The sequence below is a fragment of the Eriocheir sinensis genome, unplaced genomic scaffold, assembly GCF_024679095.1.
Source record: "Eriocheir sinensis breed Jianghai 21 unplaced genomic scaffold, ASM2467909v1 Scaffold109, whole genome shotgun sequence".
Taxonomy (NCBI): domain Eukaryota; kingdom Metazoa; phylum Arthropoda; class Malacostraca; order Decapoda; family Varunidae; genus Eriocheir; species Eriocheir sinensis.
In genome coordinates, this window is record NW_026110396.1 from 15,001 (window position 1) to 37,345 (window position 22,345).

Genomic DNA, 22,345 nt, shown 5'->3' on the forward strand with positions numbered 1-22,345 from the left:
GGCCGCAGGTGGGTAGGCCTCCACGTGGCACTCCATATCCATGTCGTATTGTAAGGCCTATGGGGGAGAAAAGGGAGGTGAGGGAGGGAGGGAGAGTGTGTGGAGGGGAGGGGATGAAGAGGAGGAGTCAAGGAAAAGTGGGGGGAGGGAAGGGATGGAAGGAAGAGTGAGGGGATGGGAAAGGATGAAGAGAGAGAGGTGAGGGAGGGAAGGGAGGGTACTGTTATGCCGGACGTATTACTTGGGGTCCGTGTCGCCGTCAGGAGACTCCGTGGGAGGGAGATATGCAAGACACCTTGCACAGCTTCTGTAGTTTAATATTCCTCCTTAGTAATACACTTCACTCTGACTCTTCACTGACCACTGGGTGACTATGGCTTACTATGACTTTGACTGACTCCTCTCGCCCTCTTCTCATATATATATATATATATATATATATATATATATATATATATATATATATATATATATATATATATATATATATATATACCGAACAGTACAGTCTAGAACGTTACAGTATATATTCGATTATACAAGAATGAACATGTAGCAAAAATCTGGGCGAGTTGGCAACACTTCCCGCCTGGCGCCTGACCGCGGGCCCCGCGGGGCGCGGGCGGTGCATTGCTCCCCGCCCCCCTGGTCGCTCCTCCCGGAGTCTTCCAGAGGCCCATAGACCCCGGGGGAAGCTTCCAGCACAACAGTACATTGAAGGGAGGGTGTGGAGGAAGGGAAGGGAGAGTGCATTGAAGGGAGGGTGTGGAGGAAGGGAAGGGAGAGTGCATTGAAGGGAGCGTGTGGTGCACCCCAGCATTCTCCTATTCCCCTTCTTCCTCACCCTAAGCCCCTCTTCTACACCCCAGCACTCACCAACTCCCCTTCTTCCTCACCCCAAACCCCTCTCCTACACCTCTCACACACACTCATCACGCTGTTTTCTCACCTGGTACACCCTGGGGCGGATCGCCTTCACCACGGGGGCAAACTCCACCTCCACGTTGATGTTCCTCCTGGCGCCGCGGCCCACCTGGTTCTCGGCGATGCAGTAGTATGTCCCGCGGTCCTCCTTGCGGATGTTGCCGATCTGCAGCACGTTGCCCCTGGGTGGAGGAGGGAGGCATGGGGGTTAGGTGGTGGTGGTGGTTTGAGGGGAAGTAGGTGGCGGTGGTGGTCAAGCACGTTTTGGTCCCACTTTTTTTTTCTTTTTTTACAGCAGCGGAGACAGTGCAAGGGCGTGAAAAAAAGAAAAGAATAATGAAAAAAAAGCCCGCTACTTACTGCTCCTAAATAGAGTAGAGTGACCAAAAAGAGAACTCAATATCAGGAGGAGAGGTGTCCTGATACCCTCCTCTTGAAAGCGTTCAAGTCGTAGGCAGGAGGAAATACAGATGAGGGAAGATCGTTCCAGAGTTTACCAACGTGAGGGATGAAAGAGTGAAGATGCTGGTTAACTCTTGCATAAGGGGTTTGGACAGTATAGGGATGAGCTTGATCAGAAAGTCGTGAAGTGATGAAGAAACCAAGCAAGTATTTCATGAGGTGAGTGAGGTAGAGAATATAACATGTGGAGAGAATATAACATGTGGAGAATATAACATGTGGAGAATATAACATGTGGAGAGAATATAACATGTGGAGAGAATATAACATGTGGAGAATATAACATGTGGAGAATATAACATGTGGAGAATATAACATGTGGAGAGAATATAACATGTGGAGAGAATATAACATGTGGAGAGAATATAACATGTGGAGAATATAACATGTGGAGAGAATATAACATGTGGAGAGAATATAACATGTGGAGAATATAACATGTGGAGAATATAACATGTGGAGAGAATATAACATGTGGAGAGAATATAACATGTGGAGAGAATATAACATGTGGAGAGAATATAACATGTGGAGAGAATATAACATGTGGAGAGGCCAGTGTCTCGAGATGAGTGGTAGGGCATCCACCTAACGCAGTCCCACGGGTAGCGGATGCTGTTAACACGCCGCCCTGCCCAGTCCATTATACCAGCCATTACCGCCCCACCCCCCACCATCCCCACGCGACCCCTCCTTCCTGTACCACCGCGGCTGTGACACTCAACCCGCCTCACCTGTAGATGGACCCCCCGGTGGGCAGGATGGCGTTGTTCTCCCTTCGCCAGGAGATGTCCGGGATGGGCATGCCGCCGGCGTAGCAGGAGAGCTCCACGCTGTCACCCTCACTGGCCACCACCGACCTGAAGGAGGAAGACGTGTTAGGACTTGTTTTGGGATGAAGCGAAGGGGGGAGAGTGATAGGCGGTCATTATTGTTTTGATATAGAAAGAAAACATTATTATTTCACGTGATATTGGGGATAAGAAAGTAATATTATTTTCCCTGGTATAAAGGAAAATATCATCACTTTCTCTGGTGTAATTTTGTTTAGGCCTAGTAAAAAACATCTCTATTTAGTAAAACGTTATTCTTTCTCATGTCTCTCCTCCTCCTCCTCCTCCTCATCATCATCATCATCATCATACTTTTTCTTTTCTATATATTTTTTCCCAGGATCAGAAAACGACAATTATAACAAAACATACGATATCCAACAACAAAAAGCGAATTCTATCTTACCAACGGGCTCACAAAACAATAAACAGGTTAGGCTAATTCCCTCCCCCCCTACCCCCATCTCTCTCTCTCCCTCTCTCTCTCTGTTATATAAGACTCGCACGGTAACAGAACAAGGCTATTAATCATTTTTCTCCTGTTAAATGACTTGAGAGAACGGTGATGGAAGGGAGGAGATGGAAAACGAAGGAACGAGGAGGGGAAGATAATTGAAAGAAAGGAGAAGATGAAGATAGAAAGGAAAAGGAAGGAAAGGAAACGAGAGGGCAGGAAAGACAATGGAAAGAATGGAGAAAAATTAAAAGGAAGAAGAAAGGGAATGAAAAAAAATATATATAATGGACAGATAAGGATAGAGAAGGTGAGAAGGATAATTAAGAATAGAAAAGGAAAGGCTTGGTATAGTGGAAGGAAAGGAAAGGAAATAAATAAAATACAAGGAAAAGTAACCCCGTACAATAGAATGAAAGAGAAAAGAGTAGGCCTAGATGAAAAAGAATCGTACAGAAGGGAAGGAATAATAAGCAGGATAAGAAGAGGAGAGAAATAGAGAGGAAAAGGAAAGGAGAAGAAGCATTAGAATGGAAAGGCAGGAAAGAAAAAAAAGAACGAGGAAAAGGAGAATGAGAAGAGAAGTAAAATGGAAAGGAAAAGAAGAGAGGAAAAAGGAGAAAGGCGAAGGATTAGAATGGATAATGGATAATGAGGATAAAACAACGAAAGGGTAGAGAAGGCAAAGAGGGGATAATGATAAGCAAAATGAGGAGAGGAGAGAATTTAAATGGAAAATGAAAGAAGAGAGGAAGGAGAAGGGAGAGGAAGGATTAGCATGGGAAGGAGAAGCTAATAAAAAAAGGAAAGGGTAAAGAAGGGAAGGCAAGGGAAGGGAAGGGAAGGGAAGGGAAGAGAAGGGAAGGCAATGGAAGGGAAGGGAAGGGAAGGGAAGGGAAGGGAAGGGAAGGAAAGGAAAAGGAAGGGAAGGGAAGGCAATGGAAGGGAAGGGAAGGGAAGGGAAGGGAAGGCAAGGCAAGGCAATGGAAGGGAAGGGAAGGCAATGGAAGGGAAGGGAAGGGAAGGGAAGGCAAGGCAAGGCAAGGGAAGGGAAGGGTAGGCAAGGCAAGGCAAGGCAATGGAAGGGAAGGGAAAGGAAGGGAAGGGATAATAAGAAATATGGATAAAGGATAGAACAGAAAGATATGGAAGAAGGGAAAGAGGGAGGAGAGGAGAAAAGGGAAAAGAAAGAATAAAAACAAAAAACAAAAAAGAGGAGGAATGGGAGAGGAGGAGAAAACTAAAAATGACAAATAAAAGAAGAGAAGAAGGAGAAGAGAAGAGAAGGGAAGGATTAGCATGGAAAGAAGCAAAAACAACAACAACAACAACAACGAAAGGGAAGGCAAGGCAAGGCAAGAGAAGGGAAGGGAAGGGAAGGGATAATAAGCAAGTGGGGGAGGAGAGGGGAGAGGAGGGGAGAGGGGAGAGGAAGGATTAGGGGCTCAGGTATCATATTACAGGCTCTTGTCACCCTACCACAGAGCGCGTTACCCCGTGTGAAGCCACTGTGACTGTTATACCCTGGGGGACTGGGGGGAGGCGTAGGGGAGGGGTGGGGGGGGGCAGGAGGGGATGAATGGAAGGAGGAAGAAAGAACGAGGGAGAAGAAAGAGAAGGGAGTGAGGAAAGAGAGACGGAGGGAAGAAAGGAGGGAGGGGGAAAGAATGGAAGGAGTAAGGGAAATGAGAATGGAAGGAAAAGAAGGAAGGGGAGAGAGAAGAAAAGGAAGGAGGAGAGAGTAAAGAGGAAGGGAAGGAAAAGAGAAAAAGCAAAGGAGTAAGAAAAGAAGGGAGGAAAGGAGAGGAAAGAGGAAAGAAAGAATGGATTAGACAGGGCAGGAGGGAGAGAGAGGAAATATAAAACGAAGGAAAAGGATGAAGGAAGGGAATGGAAGAGGCGTAGGAGGAAGGAAGGTAGGAGGGAAGGAGAGAAAGGGAGAGAGGAGGGAGAATCAAAGGCCTTGTGTAACCTGTTTATTGTTTTGTGATCCCGTTAATGAGAAGGATTACGCTGCGAGAACTCTATTTTTTATCATCGTAGTTTTGTGATCCCGTGGGAAGGAAAAAACAGACCAGGTATTTTTAGCGTAGCATTATGGAGGAGATTATGATGAGGAAAACGAGGAATATTTAAAGTAGAGGAAAAAAGAAGATAGGAAAGGGTTTGGAAAATGAAACACAAGTAAGAGAAGAACAAGAAATATGTGAATCGTGAACTTAAGAAGAATGAAATAGAGACAGATAAAGAAAAATGAAAATAAGGAAGAGTAAGAAAATAACAGAGAAGGCAAAGTAACCCAATTCAACCCAAAATAACCCTATCTAAACTTAATCAAACCCTAATCCCACCGAATCCTAATCTAACCTAACTCAACCTAACCTAACTCTTCCTAAACTTAATCAAACCCTAAATTACACCAAATCGTAACCTAACCTAACTCTACCTAAACTTAATCACACTCCAAATTACACCAAATCCTAACTTAACCCAACTAAACCTATCCTAACTCTATCTAAACTTAATCAAACCCCAAATTACACCAAATCCTAACTTAACCCAACTAAACCTATCCTAACTCTATCTAAACTTAATCAAACCCCAAATTACACCAAATCCTAACTTAACCTAACTCAACCTAACCTGACTCTCCCTAAACTTAACCCAAATTACACCAAATCCTAACTCATCCTAACCTAACTCTATCTAAACTTAATCAAACCCCAAATTACACCAAATCCTAACCTAACCTAACTTAACCTAACTTTATCTAAACTTAATCAAACCCTAATTACACTAAATCCTAACTTAACCCAACTAAACCTATCCTAATTCTACCTAAACTTAATCAAACCCCAATCCCACCAAATCCTAACCCAACCCACCTCAAACCCAGTCATAGATTACACAAACAAACACAACCAAATCACACCCAAACCCATCTCATCTTCACCCAACCCAAACCCAACCTAACCCAACCTAACCTAACCTAACTCAACCCAAACTTAATCAAACCCCAATCCCACCAAATCCTAACCCAACCCACCTCAAACCCAGTCATAGATTACACAAACACACACAACCAAATCACACCCAAACCCATTTCATCTTCACCCAACCCAAACCCAACCTAACCTAACCTAACCTAACTCAACCTGAACTTAATCAAACCCAAATCCCACCAAATCCTAACCCAACCCAACACAGTCATAGAATACACAAACACAACCAAATCACACCCAAACCCATCTCATCTTCACCCAACCCAAACCCAACCCAACCCCAATCCTAGTTTAACCTCACCTGGTGGAGTTGTCGGAGATGACGGGCGGGCGTCTCACCAGCAGGTTGACATTGGCGGTAATACGGTTGTTGATACCGATGAGCACCTGGCACATGTAGTCCCCGCCGTCACTCTCCTGGATATCCTTAATCTGTGGAGGGAGCGGGGAGTGAGTGGGGAAGGAGTGGGGGAGTGGAAGGGGAAACACGGAATAAGAGGGGAAGGCAAGGGAAATGAGAACAGAGTGGAAGGGAAATGAGTGTGGAGTGACTGTGGAGATGAGTGTGTGTGGAATGAGGGATACAGGAAGCGCGCGAATGGACAATGGATGGGGAGTGAATGAGGAATGAAAAGTGGAATAAAAAGGGAATGATAAGGGGAATGAGTGTGGAGTGACTGTGGAGATGAGTGTGTGTGGAATGAGGGATACAGGAAGCGCGCGAATGGACAATGGATGGGGAGTGAATGAGGAATGAAAAGTGGAATAAAAATGGAATGATAAGGGGAATGAGTGTGGAATGAGAGATGTAGAAGGGGAAATAAGCGATAAGTGGAAGGGTAAAGAAAAAAAAGAACGAAATTTGAATGAGGAATGATCTGGGGAATGAATAAAGAAAGAGAGGAATATGGGGAAGGAGTGGATGGGATGAATGTGGAATGTGTGAGTGAATGAGTAAGGAAAGAGAAGAATGAGTGGGCAATACAAGAGAGAAATGAGTGAGGAATGAGAGGGATAGAGAAAGATAGAACAAACGAGAAATGATTGGGGAATGAGAGGGATAGAGAAAGATAGAACAAGCGAGAAATGATTGGGGAATGAGAGGGATAGAGAAAGATAGAACAAGCGAGAAATGATTGGGGAATGAGAGGGATAGAGAAAGATAGAACAAGCGAGAAATGATTGGGGAATGAGAGGGATAGAGAAAGATAGAACAAGCGAGAAATGATTGGGGAATGAGAGGGATAGAGAAAGATAGAACAAGCGAGAAATGATTGGGGAATGAGAGGGATAGAGAAGGATAGAACAAGCGAGAAATGATTGGGGAATGAGAGATTGGAAATGAATGAGGAATAAAAAATGAAATGACACAAAAACGGATGAGGAATGAAGAGGGAAATGGAACGGAAATGAAAGAGGGGAATGAGAGGGAATGAAAAATGAAATAAGAGGAGAAAAGAAAGGGAATGAGAAATGAGAGAGAGCGAGAGAGAGGGAGAAAATGAGTGTGGAATGAATGAGAAGATAACAAAAGAGGAAAGAATGGAGAACAACAGAAAAAGGGAAGGAGAATAAGATTGAATACAGAGGAAAGGAAAGGGAAATGACAGAGGAATGAGGGAATGGAATAATGGAGAAGGAAAAGAAAATGGGAAGGGGAGTGAGGATGGAATAGGAAGAGGGAAATAAAGAGGAAATGACACATAATAAATGCGTGAGGGAATGAGAGGAGGGAAGTTAATCTCTCTCTCTCTCTTAAAACCACACAAACACACACACAAACACCAAAACAAACATCCTATATCTCGCTTGCCGTTCCAAACACACACACACACACACACACACACACACACACACACACACACACACACACACACACACACACACTCTTTTTACGAGCGCGCCGGCGAAATGATAATGTTGGAGTCTATCCCTCGCTCGGCATATGAACAGGGCGGTCGGATAAACAGAGAAGCGGGTCACATCACATCCACCTTTTTAATCCACCTCTAATCCACCTGTAATTAAGCCATCCACGGGTATCGATTGGCGCGGACGAAAGGTGAGGGCTTCGAAAGGCGTACCTGTTTGACCATACCTGTCTGCCTTACCTGGTTTTGGGTGTATGTGTGTTTGTGTGTGTGTGTGTGTCGGTACGGGTAGATGATGGAAGGGGTATATGTATTTGTTGTTGTTTTTGTTGTTGTTGTAGTGGTAGTAGTAGTAGTTAGTGATGTTTATATGATACTTTTTATGTCTGTCTGTCTCTTTCTGTGTCCGTCTGTCTGTGTTTGTGTATATCTGCCTCTGTCTGTTTGTATCTTTTGTCCCTGTCTGTCTGTGTCTCTGTCAGTCTCTCTTTAACTATCTGTCTGTCAGTCTCTCCTCCCCATCCTTCCTATCTCCAATCCTTCCTCCTGTCTGTCTGTCTATCTGTCTGTCTCTCAGCCTCATTCTCTCCTCCTCCCATCCTTCCTCCTGTCTGTCTGTCTGTCTCTGTGTCTATCTCAACCTCTCCTCTGTATTCTCTCTTTCACAGTTTCATCTCTCCATCCATTCCTCTACCACTCCATCCTTCCTCCTTCCTTTCCATCCTTCTCACCTGCAGGGCATAAGTCGAGGATCCTTTGTCGTGCCTGAGGGAGTAGCGGGAGTCCCTAATGATAAGCCCGGGCCCTGTTGAGATGGGGAGGTCCTGCACGCTTCCGGACCCGCGCTTCACCCACAAGACGGGATAGTCCTGCGAGTACTGGACGGAGCACTCGAGCTGGACACTGGAGCCGATGTCCACAACCTGTTCCTTCGTGATCCAGCTGATGGAGGGCGTGCGGACTGCCAACCCTGGGGACGAGAAGAGAGGTGTTTTAGTGAAGGGTTGAGGTTGGTGGAGGTGAAGGAGAGAGTGAGAGACGTTTGGAAAGGTTAGGCTGGTTGTGGTTGATGGGGAAGGGAGTTTGGTAGTGAGGAGAAAGACATATGGAACTGCCAACCCTGGGGACGAGAAGAGTTGTTTTAGTGAAGGGTTGAGGTTGGTGGAGGTGAAGGAGAGAGTGAGAGACATTTGGAAAGGTTAGGTTGGTTGTGGTTGATGGGGAAGGGGGTTTGGTAGTGAGGAGAAAGACATATGGAACTGCCAACCCTGGGGACGAGAAGAGAGGTGTTTTAGTGAAGGGTTGAGGTGTTTGGGTGTATATGCGTTTATGTAAATGTTGTGTAGTGTAAATGGCATTGGTGTGTTTTTGTATGTGTGGAACATTATGTATAAAAGAACAATAGGAGGACGTGGACAGAGAGTTGAAGATAAACAAGTAACACGAAAGACAAACAATGAGGACATGACGCGGACAAGGAGCAACGGGACAAGGAGCAACAACGAAAATAAGAGTCTTAGCTGCCGCGCCACATTTTCTTAAAGACTCAAGTGGCTGCTTTTTAACGGTGACTTGCTTGCTACAAGGTTTGGTTTAGGGTTAATCTGGGTTGGCTTGGCTCGAGTTGGGTAGGTTTTGCTTTGGGTTGAGTTGGGAAAGGTGTTGGTTGAGGGTTGAGTTTGGTGGGGGGAAGAAGTTTGACAGTATGAGAAGAGAGTTAAAGAGAAGTGGAAGGAAATGAGAGGGATGATAGGGAGATAACTATGAAGGGAAAGGAAATAAAGAAGGAAGGGACAGGAAAATGTAAATATGTGTTTGAGGAAGATGAAGAAGTAGAACAGGAGGGAAAAGGAGGAGATAAGAGATAAAGAGGAGAAGGAGCAACATGACTAGAAACAAGAGGAGCGAGAGAAGAAAGAGAAGAGAAGAAGAGAAGAAGAGGGGAAGAGGAAGGGATTACACAGCTTTAGAAGAAATAAAGAAGGTAGAGAAAAGAAAGGGAAGATAGTGAGCAAATTAGATATGTGTTTTAGGAAGATGAATTAATTAAGAGACAGAACAGGAGGAAAAAGGCGTGAAGAAGAGAAAGTAAAGTGAGGAGAGAAGAGATAAAGAGGAGAAGGAACAAGGCAAATGACAGTAACATGAGTAGAAACAAGAGGAGCGAGAGAAGAAAGAGGAGAGGAAAAGAGGAGAGGGGAAGAGGAAGGGATTACACAGCTGTAGAAGAGAGGCTGTCAATGCCGAAGGGAAAATGAGATTATGTTAATTAGTGAAGGAGAAGGAGGAGGAGGAGGAGGAGGAGGAGGAGGAGGGAGAACGAAGAATTATAGGAATGAGGGAATGATTGAACGACTGAAGAAATGAAGGAAGGAAGGAAGAAACGATGAAAAAAAAGGAAAAACGAGGATAAGAGAAAGAAAAGATGAAGAAAAAGAAGGAAGAAAAAAGACAGGAAGGAGGGAATGATTGAACGACTGAAGAAATGAAGGAAGGAAATACGGAAGAAACGAAGAAAGAAAAATAAGGAAAAACAAGAATAAGAGAAAGAAAAGATGGAGAGATGGTGAAGAAAAAGAAGGAAGAAAAAAAAAGACAGGAAGAAAGAAATGGCGATAGGACAAAGAGAAGGAAAAGAAAATAGACGAACATTTAAAACAGGAATAAAGACAAGAAGAAAGGAAGAAGGGAAGACAAAGAGAAAGGAAGAAGAAGAAAAAAAAGAAGAGATAATTAACACAGAAGAAGGAGGAAAGACAAGAACGAACGAAGGAAGGAAGGAAGGAAGAGCAGAGAGAGAGAGAGAGAGAGAGAGAGAGAGAGAGAGAGAGAGAGAGAGAGAGAGAGAGAGAGAGAGAGAGAGGAAAGGAAAAATAGGGGATATGCATAAGACAGGAGAAAGAGGAGGAGGTAGAAGAAGAAGAGGAGTAGGAGGTGGAGGAGGAGGAGGTAGGTAGGGGATCTGTGATAAGCGAAGAAGATGAACATAATAAGACAGGGGAGATTAATTAACTCGGCCCTCGTGTAAGACCTTGTGACTCTCTCTACAATTAATTCCAGAAGCCACACAAGAGATTAATCGGGTTGTCGTGTGTTTCTTCGCGTTCATGATGTAGAAACCTTGTCAAACTACCGCTGTGCTCATAAAACTATCCATGGAAATACTAACACAACAGCCTCTACGAAAGTCTTGTCAAACTATCACTAGGCTCATAAAACTACCCATGGAAATACTAACACAACAACCTCTACGAAAGCCTTGTCAAACTATCACTAAGCTCATAAAACTACCCATGGAAATACTAACACAACAACCTCTACGAAAGCCTTGTCAAACCATCACTAGGCTCATAAAACTACCCATGGAAATACTAACACAACTACCTCTACGAAAGCCTTGTCAAACTATCGCTATGCTCATAAAACTACCCATGGAAATACTAACACAACAACCTCTACGAAAGTCTTGTCAAACTGTTACTAGGCTCATAACACTACCCATGGAATTACTAACACAACAACCTCTATGAAAGTCTTGTCAAACTGTCACTAGGCTCATAACACTACCCATGGAATTACTAACACAACAACCTCTATGAAAGTCTTGTCAAACTGTCACTAGGCTCATAACACTACCCATGGAATTACTAACACAACAACCTCTATGAAAGTCTTGTCAAACTATTACTAAGCTCATAAAACTACCCATGGAAATACTAACACAACAGCCTCTATGAAAGCCTTGTCAGATATGGAACCAAAGTCATATAGAAAAACACATTTATCCGTAAGTAATGATAACAGCCGAGGTAAATAAAAACGATTCAATGCATAATTAATCTCAAAGTTTTGTTAGAGTTTAAGTGATTTGTTTTGAAGGGCGAGAGATGAGGTTAGATTAAACGGAGTCGCTTTTACGATAACGAGTGTGGGAGTTTTTTTTTTAAGGGATAAGTAAAGTAAATTAATGTAAACTTGTATTAATCAACGGGACGTCACTTAATTGTGTATGAGGGAATTATTATTAAGCCTGACACACACACACACACACACACACACACACACACACACACACACACACACACACACACACACACACAGAGGAACCAAATAAGAGATTGAAGAGAGATAGAAAAATAAGAAAGGATGAGAAAAAGAAGGAAAAAATATAAAAGAAAGGAGAGATAGTGGAAAAGAAAGCTATATATAAGGAAAGAAGGAGAATGGAGATAAGGAGAGGAGTAAAAGAGAGATGAAAGGAGGGAAGGAAAATGGAAGGAAAAGAAGGAATGGGAAGGAAGAGATGATAAAAATGAAAAGAGAATGAAAATAAGACTTGAAGAGGAAAAATAGTGTAGAAAGTAATAAAAAGAGCAGAAAAAAGAGGAAGGACGTAGATAAAGAGGACTAAGAGGAAAAAGAAGAGAAAGAGAGAGAGAGAGAGAGAGAGAGAGAGAGAGAGAGAGAGAGAGAGAGAGAGAGAGAGAGAGAGAGAGAGGGCGGGAGAAATGAAGAGGAAAACGAAGAGGCGAGAGAAAAAAGAGAGCAAGAGGAGGCAGATAAAGAGGGACAAAGAGGAGGGCGTGATTCATACAGCCAAAAAAAAACCTGGAATTGAGGGTGACTGCAGTAATTGGAGCGCCTCCTGCCCCTCGACAGATGCGGGCTTATAATGCACCATGGGAGGCGTGGAGATGGGAGGGAAGGGACAGGAGGAGGAGGAGGAGGAGGAAGGGTGATGGTAGGGGGGAGGAGAGGGAGAGGAACGAAGGGAAGGATGCTGGTGTGGAATGGAAGATTTGAACAAGGAATGGAAGGAAAGAAGAAGATTTTGAGGAGGAAAGGAAGGGGAGGGAAGGGAAAGGAAGGGAAGGAAAGAAGGAAGATTTAAGGAGGAAAGGAAGGAAGGATGCTGGGATGGGATGGAAGATTTGAACAAGGAAGGGAAGGAAAGAAGATTTTGAGGAGGAAAGGAAGGGAGTGGGAAGGGAAAGGAAGGGAAGGAAAGAAGAAAGATTGGGTGGAAGGGAAAGGAAGGGAAGGAAAGAAGGAAGATTTTAAGGAGGAAAGGAAAAGAGTGGGAAGGGAAAGGAAGGGAAGGAAAGAAGGAAGATATTAAGAAGGAAAGGAAGGGGAGTGGGAAGGGAAAGGAAGGGAAGGAAAGAAGGAAGATTTTAAGGAGGAAAGGAAGGGAAAGGAAGGAAAATGTGAAAGCGCAAGAAAAAGAAAGGAAGAGAAAGATATGAAAGTAAGAAATAGAAAAGAAAGAAACTCGAATAAAAGAAATAATATACGAAGAAAGATAAGAAGGAAAGAAGGAAGAAGGAAGGGATAGAATAAAGGAAACGAAGGAGTGGAAAGAAGATTGAAGAAGGAGGAGGAGAAGGAGGAGGAAGATAAATGACGAGGAAGAGAAGGGAGGACAATAAATGAAGATGAGGAAGAGAAAATAAAGAAGGAAGAGCAAGTAGGAGGAAGAAAATGGGAAGATAGGAAGATGAAAAGAGAAATACAAATCTACATGTTAATCCATCTATCAATTTCCACACACACACACACACACACACACACACACACACACGAACAGATGCACATAGGAATCGATTCAAACTTACAATACAGAACAAAACATTAATAGGAGATAAACCAAACAAAATACAAAACAAAAACAATCAAACTATAAACGAAATAACATCAGCAAATCAAATTAAGGAAGTCGTATAAGGAATCGAACTGAACAATGAAACACACACACGCACGCACAAACAACAACAACAACAACAACAACAACGCAATGCAAAAGCCAATTAAACACACAGAGAAAAAGAAATTGGTTACAAAAATTGGACGCCCGAACCAATTAGAGGAAAAAATAATGAAAATAATGAAGAAGAAAAAAAAAAGGGTTTGCAGATGACAGTGAGGAGGAGGAGGAGGAGGAGGAGGAGGAGGAGGAGGAGGAAATGAAAAGTTTGAAGGTAGATAGAAGGATAGATAAATAGAGATAGACAAAGTAAATAAATAAAAGATGAAAAATAAGGAAATAGGAGAGAAAGCGATTAGGGAGAAGGAAAAAAATAAGGAGAATTAAAGAAAGGAAGGTAGAGAGGAAGAGGAAAAAGATAAGATGAGAGAAGGAAAGGGAAGAAAAGTGAAGAGAAAGTGAATGAAAAGAAGAAATAGAAGAAAAAATATTATGAGAGGAGAGAAACAGAAGAGAAGGAAAGGGATGAAAAAGGGAAGAGAAAGTGATTGAAAAGAAGAAATAGAAGAAAAAATATTAAGAAAGAGAGAAAGAAGAGAAACAGAAGAGAAGGAAAGGGAAGAAAAAGGGAAGAGAAAGTGATTGAAAAGAAGAAAGAAAAGAAAGAAATATTACAAAAGAGCGAAAGAAGAGAAACAGCAGAGAAGGAAAGGAAGGAGGAAGAAAAATGAAAGTAAAGAGGAAGTCGAGAGAAGAGAGAAGAGGCAGAGAGGAAGAGGAGGGGAAGAAGAGGAGAGAGGAAAAATGGGGGAGGAACACGGTAAGGATTCTAATCACGTGTGTGGGGCGGAGGCGGAGGACGAGGAAGAGGGGGACGAGGAGGAGGAGGAGGTAACGATGAATAGGGAGGGACCAATTGGAGAGAGAGAGAGGGAGGGAGGGAGAGAGAGGGAGAGACATGGTGATTCTATGGGTAATGGTAGAGAGAGAGAGAGAGAGAGAGTGAGAGAGAGAGAGAGAGAGAGAGAGAGAGAGAGAGAGTGTGTGTAATGCCTGCAAATCATCTAGTCTCTCTCTCTCTCTCTCTCTCTCTCTCTCTCTCTCTCTCCTCCTCCTCCTACTACTACTACTACTACTACTACCACAAACATACCATATCATAAGTTGGAACCAAAGTAAGTTAGATTAAGTTTAAAAAGACCATCACATTCACACTAACCAAAGATAAAGAAAGTAAGATAAGCTTAAGTTCAGGTGACATTTCAAAGCTAAGTGAATCCAAGTTAAGTTGCGTCAGGGGAGGCAAGACGAGGAGGGAAAATCAAGATCAAGTTCAGATAATTAAGTTTGAACAAGTTAGATTCCAAGTTAGACCAGCAGCAAGCTTGACTTCGTGTGTGTGTGTGTATGTGTGTGTGTGTGTGTGTGTGTGTGTGGTCGGGTTGAGGAGGAAGAGGAAGACGAGGAGGAGGGAGAGAATGGTTGATAGGAAAGGGGGAGAGAGAAGAGAAATAAAGGAGATGAAAGGAGAGGAGAGGAAGAGAAAAGAGGAGGAAGGAAAATATAAAAGAAAGGGAAAAGAGAATAAAAATAAGAAGAGCAAACGAGGAATGAAAGATGGAGAATGAAGGAAGGAAAAGGAGAAAAGAAGGAAGAGGAGAAGAAGGAAGAAAGGAGAAAAAAAGGAAGAGGAGCAGGAGGAATGGTAGATAGAAAAAGAGAAAAAGAGATAAAGGAAAGAAAAAAAGGAAAATAAGAGAGAGGGAAAAGGGAAGAATGGGAGAGAAAAAGGGGAGAGAGAGAGAGAAGAGGAGCATGGAAGAAAGGGAAGAAAGGATGAAGAGAGAGAGAGATAGATAGGAATGGAGAAAAGAAGAGAGGAAGGAAAGAAAGAAAGGGAGAGAAAGAGTGTGTGTGTGTGTGTGTGTGTGTGTGTGTGTGTGTGGGAGATGGACGTTTAAAATTTCCATCAGACCGGTCACAGATCTCTCTCTCTCTCTCTCTCTCTCTCTCTCTCTCTCTCTCTCTCTCTCTCTCTCTCTCTCTCTCTCTGATACCCCGCCCTCCTTCTCTCTTTCCCTTTCTCTCCAAACCGCTTCATCCCTAACCTCCCCTCCTCCTCCTCCTCCTCCTCCTCCTTCCTCCTCCTCGTCACGCCAGTTGGGGTCTAACTGGTAGGTGATATGGGTTTCCTCGGTGAATGGACCCAATTTATAAAGTGTGCCTGGGTTACATCTATACACAAACCAAATATCATTGTATATATATATATATATATATATATATATATATATATATATATATATATATATATGTATATATTCATTCTATTGGTTGAGTAGGTAGGAAGACACTCACCAATGAACGGGCGCAAGCTGACCCCAGGTGAGGTATATATATGGGAGGTGAGAAGGAGCCAGCCTCCAAAGACCCTTCCCATGTCCTCACTTCCAACTGTTTCCTATTGTCTCACCAACACCGGAGAGTAGTTCAGCATGCTCTCTGAAGACAGATCCTCTCTTTATCCACACCACACTACATCTACATAACATATACACTTTTTCCCAAAATTAAAATTCAAAATGGCGCATGGTCTAAGGTCAATCGCCTCGAGTCCTCAAGCCTCTGGGGACCACAAATTCCCAGGAGAACTCCCTTCTGGTTGCCGACCTGAGAGGTGTCTTGATAACTCCTCGAACCTCTTTCTTCTCAATTTCTGCAACATTCGCGGTCTTCGCTCTAATTTTCATTCTGTGGAACATCATCTCTCCTCCTCTAAACCTCACCTTCTCTTCCTTACTGAAACACAGGTTTCTGAGGCTACTGACAGCAATCTCTACTCTGTTCCCTCCTACTATCTCTATCCTAAATTTCAATCCAAAGCTGGATGTTGCGCCTACGTGCGCAACGACATCACTTGCTCTCGTGCCCACGACCTTGACTCTTCTGAATTTTCCACCATCTGGTTAAGACTTCACTGTCATTCTATTACTAAATACATCTGTGCTGTTTATCTCTCACCTAACTCTACCAACTATGTAAAATTCTTTGACTATTTGAATTCTAAAGTTAGCACATCTTGACCCACTCTCCTTCGCTGAAATCTCCATCCTAGGAGATTTCAATGTTCACCACCAGCTTTGGCTTTCATTCTCTTCACTGACCATCCTGGTGAACAAGTTTACAACTTTGCTATCCTCAACGACCTAGAGCAGTTGGTCCAGCACCCTACACGTATTCCTGACCGTCTTGGAGATCGGCCCAACATTCTAGACCTCTTCCTTACCTCAAACCCTTCTGCTTATTCTGTCAAACTGTTCTCTCCGTTGGGCTCCTCTGATCACAATCTTATTTCTGCATCCTGTCCTATCGCTCCTGTACACCCTCTGGACCCACCGAAGAGGCGATGCTTCTGGCATTTTGCTTCAGCTCGGTGGGACGACCTGAGGATGTACTTTTCCGATTTCCCGTGGAATGATTATTGCTTCCAGGATAGAGACCTCTGTGTGTGCTCAGCGCATCACAGAGGTGATTGTCTCTGGAATGGAGGCATACATTCCTCGTTCTTTCTCTACTCCTCACGCTAAAAAGCCTTGGTTTAATCACGCTTGTTCTCGTGCTGTCAATGATAGAGGGGTAGCTCACAAAAGATACCAGAGCCTTCAAACTAATGCTAATTATGAACTTTACATTTCTGCCCGAAATCGTGCCAAATCTATTCTCCGACTAACCAAAAATTCTTTCATTAATAGAAAATGTCAAAACCTTGCTTTCTGTAACTCTTCCTGTGACTTCTGGCATCTAGCCAAAACATCTCCTCCAACTTCACTTCTTCATCTTTCCCTCCACTCTCAGTCCTGACGGCAACACTGCTGTCTCATCTATCTCTAAGGCTGAACTCTTCTCTCAAACTTTTTCTAAAAACTCCACTCTGGACGATTCTGGGCATATTCCTCCCACTCATCCCCCTCTGACTCCTTTATGCCTGTTATAAAGATTCTTCAAATGATGTTTTCTATGCCCTCTCTGGCCTCAATCCTCAGAAGGCTTATGGACCTGATGGAGTGCCTCCTATTGTCCTTAAAAACTGTGCCTCCTTTATGTCACACTGCCTGGTCAAACTCTTTCGAATCTGCCTGTCAACATCTAACTTTACTTCTTTCTTGAAGTATGCCTTAATAAAGACTTTACCTAAGAAGTGTGACCCCTCCAATCCTCAAACTACCGTCCTATTGCTTTACTTTCTTGTTCATCTAAAGCTTTGAATCAATCCTTAACCGGAAGATTCAAAAGCACCTTTCCACTTCTGACCTTCTATCTGATCGCCAGTATGGGTTCCGCAAGGGGCGTTCTACTGGTGATCTCCTAGCCTTCTTAACTGACTCTTGGTCATCCTCTCTTAGCTGTTTCGGTGAAACTTTTGCTATTGCGCTGGACATATCAAAAGCTTTTGATAGGGTCTGGCACAAATCTTTGCTTTCTAAACTACCCTCCTACGGTTTCTATCCTTCTCTCTGTACCTTTATCTCCAGTTTCCTTTCTGACCGTTCTATTTCTGCCGTGGTAGACGGTCACTGTTCTTCCTATCTCCCACTCTTTTTCTGTTGTTCATTGATGATCTTCTTTCCAAAACGAACTGTCCTATCCATTCCTACGCCGATGATTCCACTCTGCATTATTCAACTTCTTTTAATAGAAGACCCACCCTTCAGGAACTTAACGACTCAAGGCTGGAGGCTGCAGAACGCTTAGCCTCAGACCTTACTATTATTTCCGATTGGGGCAAGAAGAACCTGGTGTCCTTCAACGCCTCAAAAACACAGTTTCTCCACCTATCCACTCGACACAATCTTCCAAACAACTATCCCCTATTCTTTGACAACACCCAGCTATCACCTTCCTCAACACTAAACATCCTCGGTCTATCCTTAACTCAAAATCTCAACTGGAAACTTCATATCTCATCTCTTACTAAATCAGCTTCCTCGAGGCTGGGCGTTCTGTACCGTCTCCGCCAGTTCTTCTCCCCTGCACAGTTGCTGTCCATATACAGGGGCCTTGTCCGCCCTCGTATGCAGTATGCATCTCATGTGTTGGGGGGCTCTACTCACACAGCTCTTCTGTACAGAGTGGAGGCAAAGGCTCTTCGTCTCATCAGCTCTCCTCCTCATACTGATAGTCTTCTACCTCTTAAATTCCGCCGCAATGTTGCCTCTCTTTCTATCTTTTATCGATATTTCCACGCTGACTGCTCTTCTGAACTTGCTAACTGCATGCCTCCCCCCCTCCCGCGGCACCGCTGCACTCGACTTTCTACTCATGCTCATCCCTATACTGTCCAAACCCCTTATGCAAGAGTTAACCAGCATCTTCACTCTTTCATCCCTCACGCTGGTAAACTCTGGAACAATCTTCCTTCATCTGTATTTCCTCCTGCCTACGACTTGAACTCTTTCAAGAGGAGGGTATCAGGACACCTCTCCTCCCGAAACTGACCTATCTTTCGGCCACCTCTTTGGATTCTTTTTAGGAGCAGCGAGTAGCGGGCTTTTTTTTATTAATGTTTACTTTTTTGTGCCCTTGAGCTGTCTCCTTTGCTGTAAAAAAAAAAAAAAAAAAAAGTGTGGTGATGGTAGTATGAAGTGGTGGTGACCTGGGTTATGTAATATTGACTTTCATAATATATACCTAGGATTAAGGTCACTGTTGTTAAAGTAGAATTATTATTATTGGTAGTGTTGGTGGATGTGGTGATAGACGTGGTAGTAGTGTTGATAGTAGTAATAGTAGTAGTAGTAGTAGTAGTAGTAGTAGTAATACTAGTAGGAGTAGTACTAGTAATAGTAATTGTAGTAGCAGTTGTAGTAATAGCAGTTGACGTTGTACCATTTGTAGTAAAAATTGTATTAGTATTAGTATTATTATTATTAGTAGTAGTATACAATGAAACATTAGTGAATGTTATTGTAAAAATGAAAACATAAAAGTTAGGATTTTTTAGTAGAAACAGTAATTGTATTAATATTGCAATAGCTTCAGGATTAGTAGGCATATGCATTATGTGTGGTTTGTTTTGTTATGTGGTTTTATATTATTGTCATTAAAATTTGTTAACTTTTTCGGTCTTGTCTGACATCCTAACAATTAAATAAATAATTGTGGTGAGGTTAAACAGGAGAAGAAGGAGGGAAGAAGAAAACGAAAATGAAGTGTAGAAGGAAAAAAATTATTATTATTATTATTATTATTATTATTATTATTATTATTATTATTATTATTATTATTATTATTATTATTATTATTATTATTATTATTATTATTATTATTACTATTATTATTATTATTATCATTATTGTTTTTATTATTATACTTCTTCTTTTTATCATTGTTATTACTACTGCTACTACTTTTAACATAAATATTATTATTATTACCATTATTATTATTATTTTATAATTACATTACTATTACATTATTATTACCAATATTATTATTATTATTATTATTATTATTACTATTATTATTATTATTATTATTATTATTATTATTTTTATTTTTTATTTTTTATTATTATTATTATTATTATTATTATTATTATTATTATTATTATTATTATTATTATCATTAATTTATTATCATTATTATTATTATCATTATTATTATTATTATTATGATTATTATTATTGCTGTCTCAACTATCTATAAGGCTGAACTCTTCTCTCAAACTTTCTCTAAAATCTCAACTCTGGACGATTCTGGGGAAAGTCCTCCTACTCATCCCCCCTCTGACTCATTTACGCTTTTTATTAAGATTCTTAAGAATAATGTTTTATATGCCCTCTCTGGCCTTAAGGCTGCGCGCACAACGAACGCTGGTTTTCTCGTGCGAGACACCAGCGCCAACAGGCGTCAACCGGCGCCAAGAATATCACCATGTAACTGAATGTAAGTGAGCACAGCGGAAACTTGTTTGAGCTTGGCGCAGGCAGCCAGCGTCAACCAGCTAAAAGATTCCCCGAGACCATTCTTGCCTGCACCCTCGCACGAGTGACGTCGCTGTTTTGATTATGGAAGTTGAATTACTTATTAGTAAAGTGTTTGAGAGAGCGCCCTTGTGGGATAAAAGGGATAAACAACACGCAAATAGGAATGTGACTGACAAGCTGTGGAAGGAAGTCAGCAAAGAGCTAGATAGTGAAGGTAAGAACATAAAATACTTGTTATTTATGCAGTGTAGGTAATTAATATATCATATTTAACGTTCATAACATGATGTAACCATTCAATGAAAAGATGGTGGTATTCTCCATACTCTCTTCTTTTTCTATTTATAGGGTGTACTCCCTCTTTTCTAAAATTCAGTCTTGCGTGCGTATTCTCGAGCGCAATTAGCTCGTCATCAGAGGATGAGTTTGACATGATTGCTCTGCACCTGTTTCTTAACGACTGAAGCAAAACTTTCCATCTCCGCGCTGGTCATAGCAGATTACCAGCGCCCGTTGTGCTCACCTACTCGCGCCTGAAACAAGCGCGAGTCACAGCAGATCGGCGCTGGTGTCTCGCGCGAGAAAACCAGCGTTCGTTGTGCGCGCAGCCTAACTCTCAGAAGGCTTAGGCTGCGCGCACAACGAACGCTGGTTTTCTCGTGCGAGACACCAGCGCCAACAGGCGTCAACCGGCGCCAAGAATATCACCATGTAACTGAATGTAAGTGAGCACAGCGGAAACTTGTTTGAGCTTGTCGGCGCAGGCAGCCAGCGTCAACCAGCTAAAAGATTCCCCGAGACCATTCTTGCCTGCACCCTCGCACGAGTGACGTCGCTGTTTTGATTATGGAAGTTGAATTACTTATTAGTAAAGTGTTTGAGAGAGCGCCCTTGTGGGATAAAAGGGATAAACAACACGCAAATAGGAATGTGACTGACAAGCTGTGGAAGGAAGTCAGCAAAGAGCTAGATAGTGAAGGTAAGAACATAAAATACTTGTTATTTATGCAGTGTAGGTAATTAATATATCATATTTAACGTTCATAACATGATGTAACCATTCAATGAAAAGATGGTGGTATTCTCCATACTCTCTTCTTTTTCTATTTATAGGGTGTACTCCCTCTTTTCTAAAATTCAGTCTTGCGTGCGTATTCTCGAGCGCAATTAGCTCGTCATCAGAGGATGAGTTTGACATGATTGCTCTGCACCTGTTTCTTAACGACTGAAGCAAAACTTTCCATCTCCGCGCTGGTCATAGCAGATTACCAGCGCCCGTTGTGCTCACCTACTCGCGCCTGAAACAAGCGCGAGTCACAGCAGATCGGCGCTGGTGTCTCGCACGAGAAAACCAGCGTTCGTTGTGCGCGCAGCCTTATGGACCTGATGGAGTGCCTCCTATCGTCCTTAAAATCTGTTCATCCATGCTGACACCCTGCCTGGTCAAACTCTTTCGCCTCTGCCTGTCAACATCTTCCTTTCCTTCTTTCTGAAAGTATGCCTTCATACAGCCTGTGCCTAAGAAGGGTGACCGTTCTAATCCCTCAATCTACCGTCCTATAGCTTTACTTTCCTGTCTATCTAAAGCTTTTGAATCACTCCTTAACCGGAAGATTCAAAAGCACCTTTCCACTTCTGATCTTCTATCTGATCGCCAGTATTTCTATCTCACTCGTCACAGGGCCGGTGTTACCGTGGCCTGCTTCACAAATTAATTGTAGTAGGTGAGATAACACAATAGCCTTTAGTTAAGTGAGGAAATTGATGTGTAGCCGAACGGAATGCGTTATAAGTTCACTTTAATTCACTTTAGTTTTCTCTCTCACAGGGACATCAAACGGTGAGTGGTTTTTAGTATAAAAATGGTATTGACAATTTTACACAATAGTTACAACGTTTATGTGAGCGGTCGCACAAAACGAGAACAAGCCACACCCAGCGCGCGGACGGAGGAGTCCTCCGCTCTCCTGCCTGTCACCCGTCTGCTTCTCTCCGCCTTCTCAGCGTTGCTCGCTCTTTTTATTGCATGTTGGTTCGTCCGGAAGGGTGTGGCCTCCGTTTGATGACTGGCCGGACCTTACAAGGTTCCGGTGCTGAGTCGTGCTGATT

At 42.6% G+C, this 22,345-nt stretch overlaps 1 protein-coding gene across 1 annotated transcript in view; it reads right to left on the bottom strand.

Annotated features, from left to right (window-relative positions):
* Positions 1-8,751, bottom strand: part of LOC126989180 (lachesin-like) — a 15,216-nt gene extending 6,465 nt beyond the window's left edge. Inside the window, exons 1-5 of the mRNA XM_050847729.1 lie at positions 8,278-8,751; positions 5,977-6,107; positions 2,121-2,246; positions 950-1,106; positions 1-57 (exon numbers count right to left, since the gene is read on the bottom strand). The exon at positions 1-57 is cut by the window's left edge and continues 50 nt beyond it. Of these exons, the coding sequence (XP_050703686.1) occupies positions 1-57; positions 950-1,106; positions 2,121-2,246; positions 5,977-6,107; positions 8,278-8,736 (930 nt within the window). The 5' untranslated portion in view covers positions 8,737-8,751. The remainder of the gene's footprint in view (positions 58-949; positions 1,107-2,120; positions 2,247-5,976; positions 6,108-8,277) is intronic.
* Positions 8,752-22,345: the final 13,594 nt, after the last annotated feature.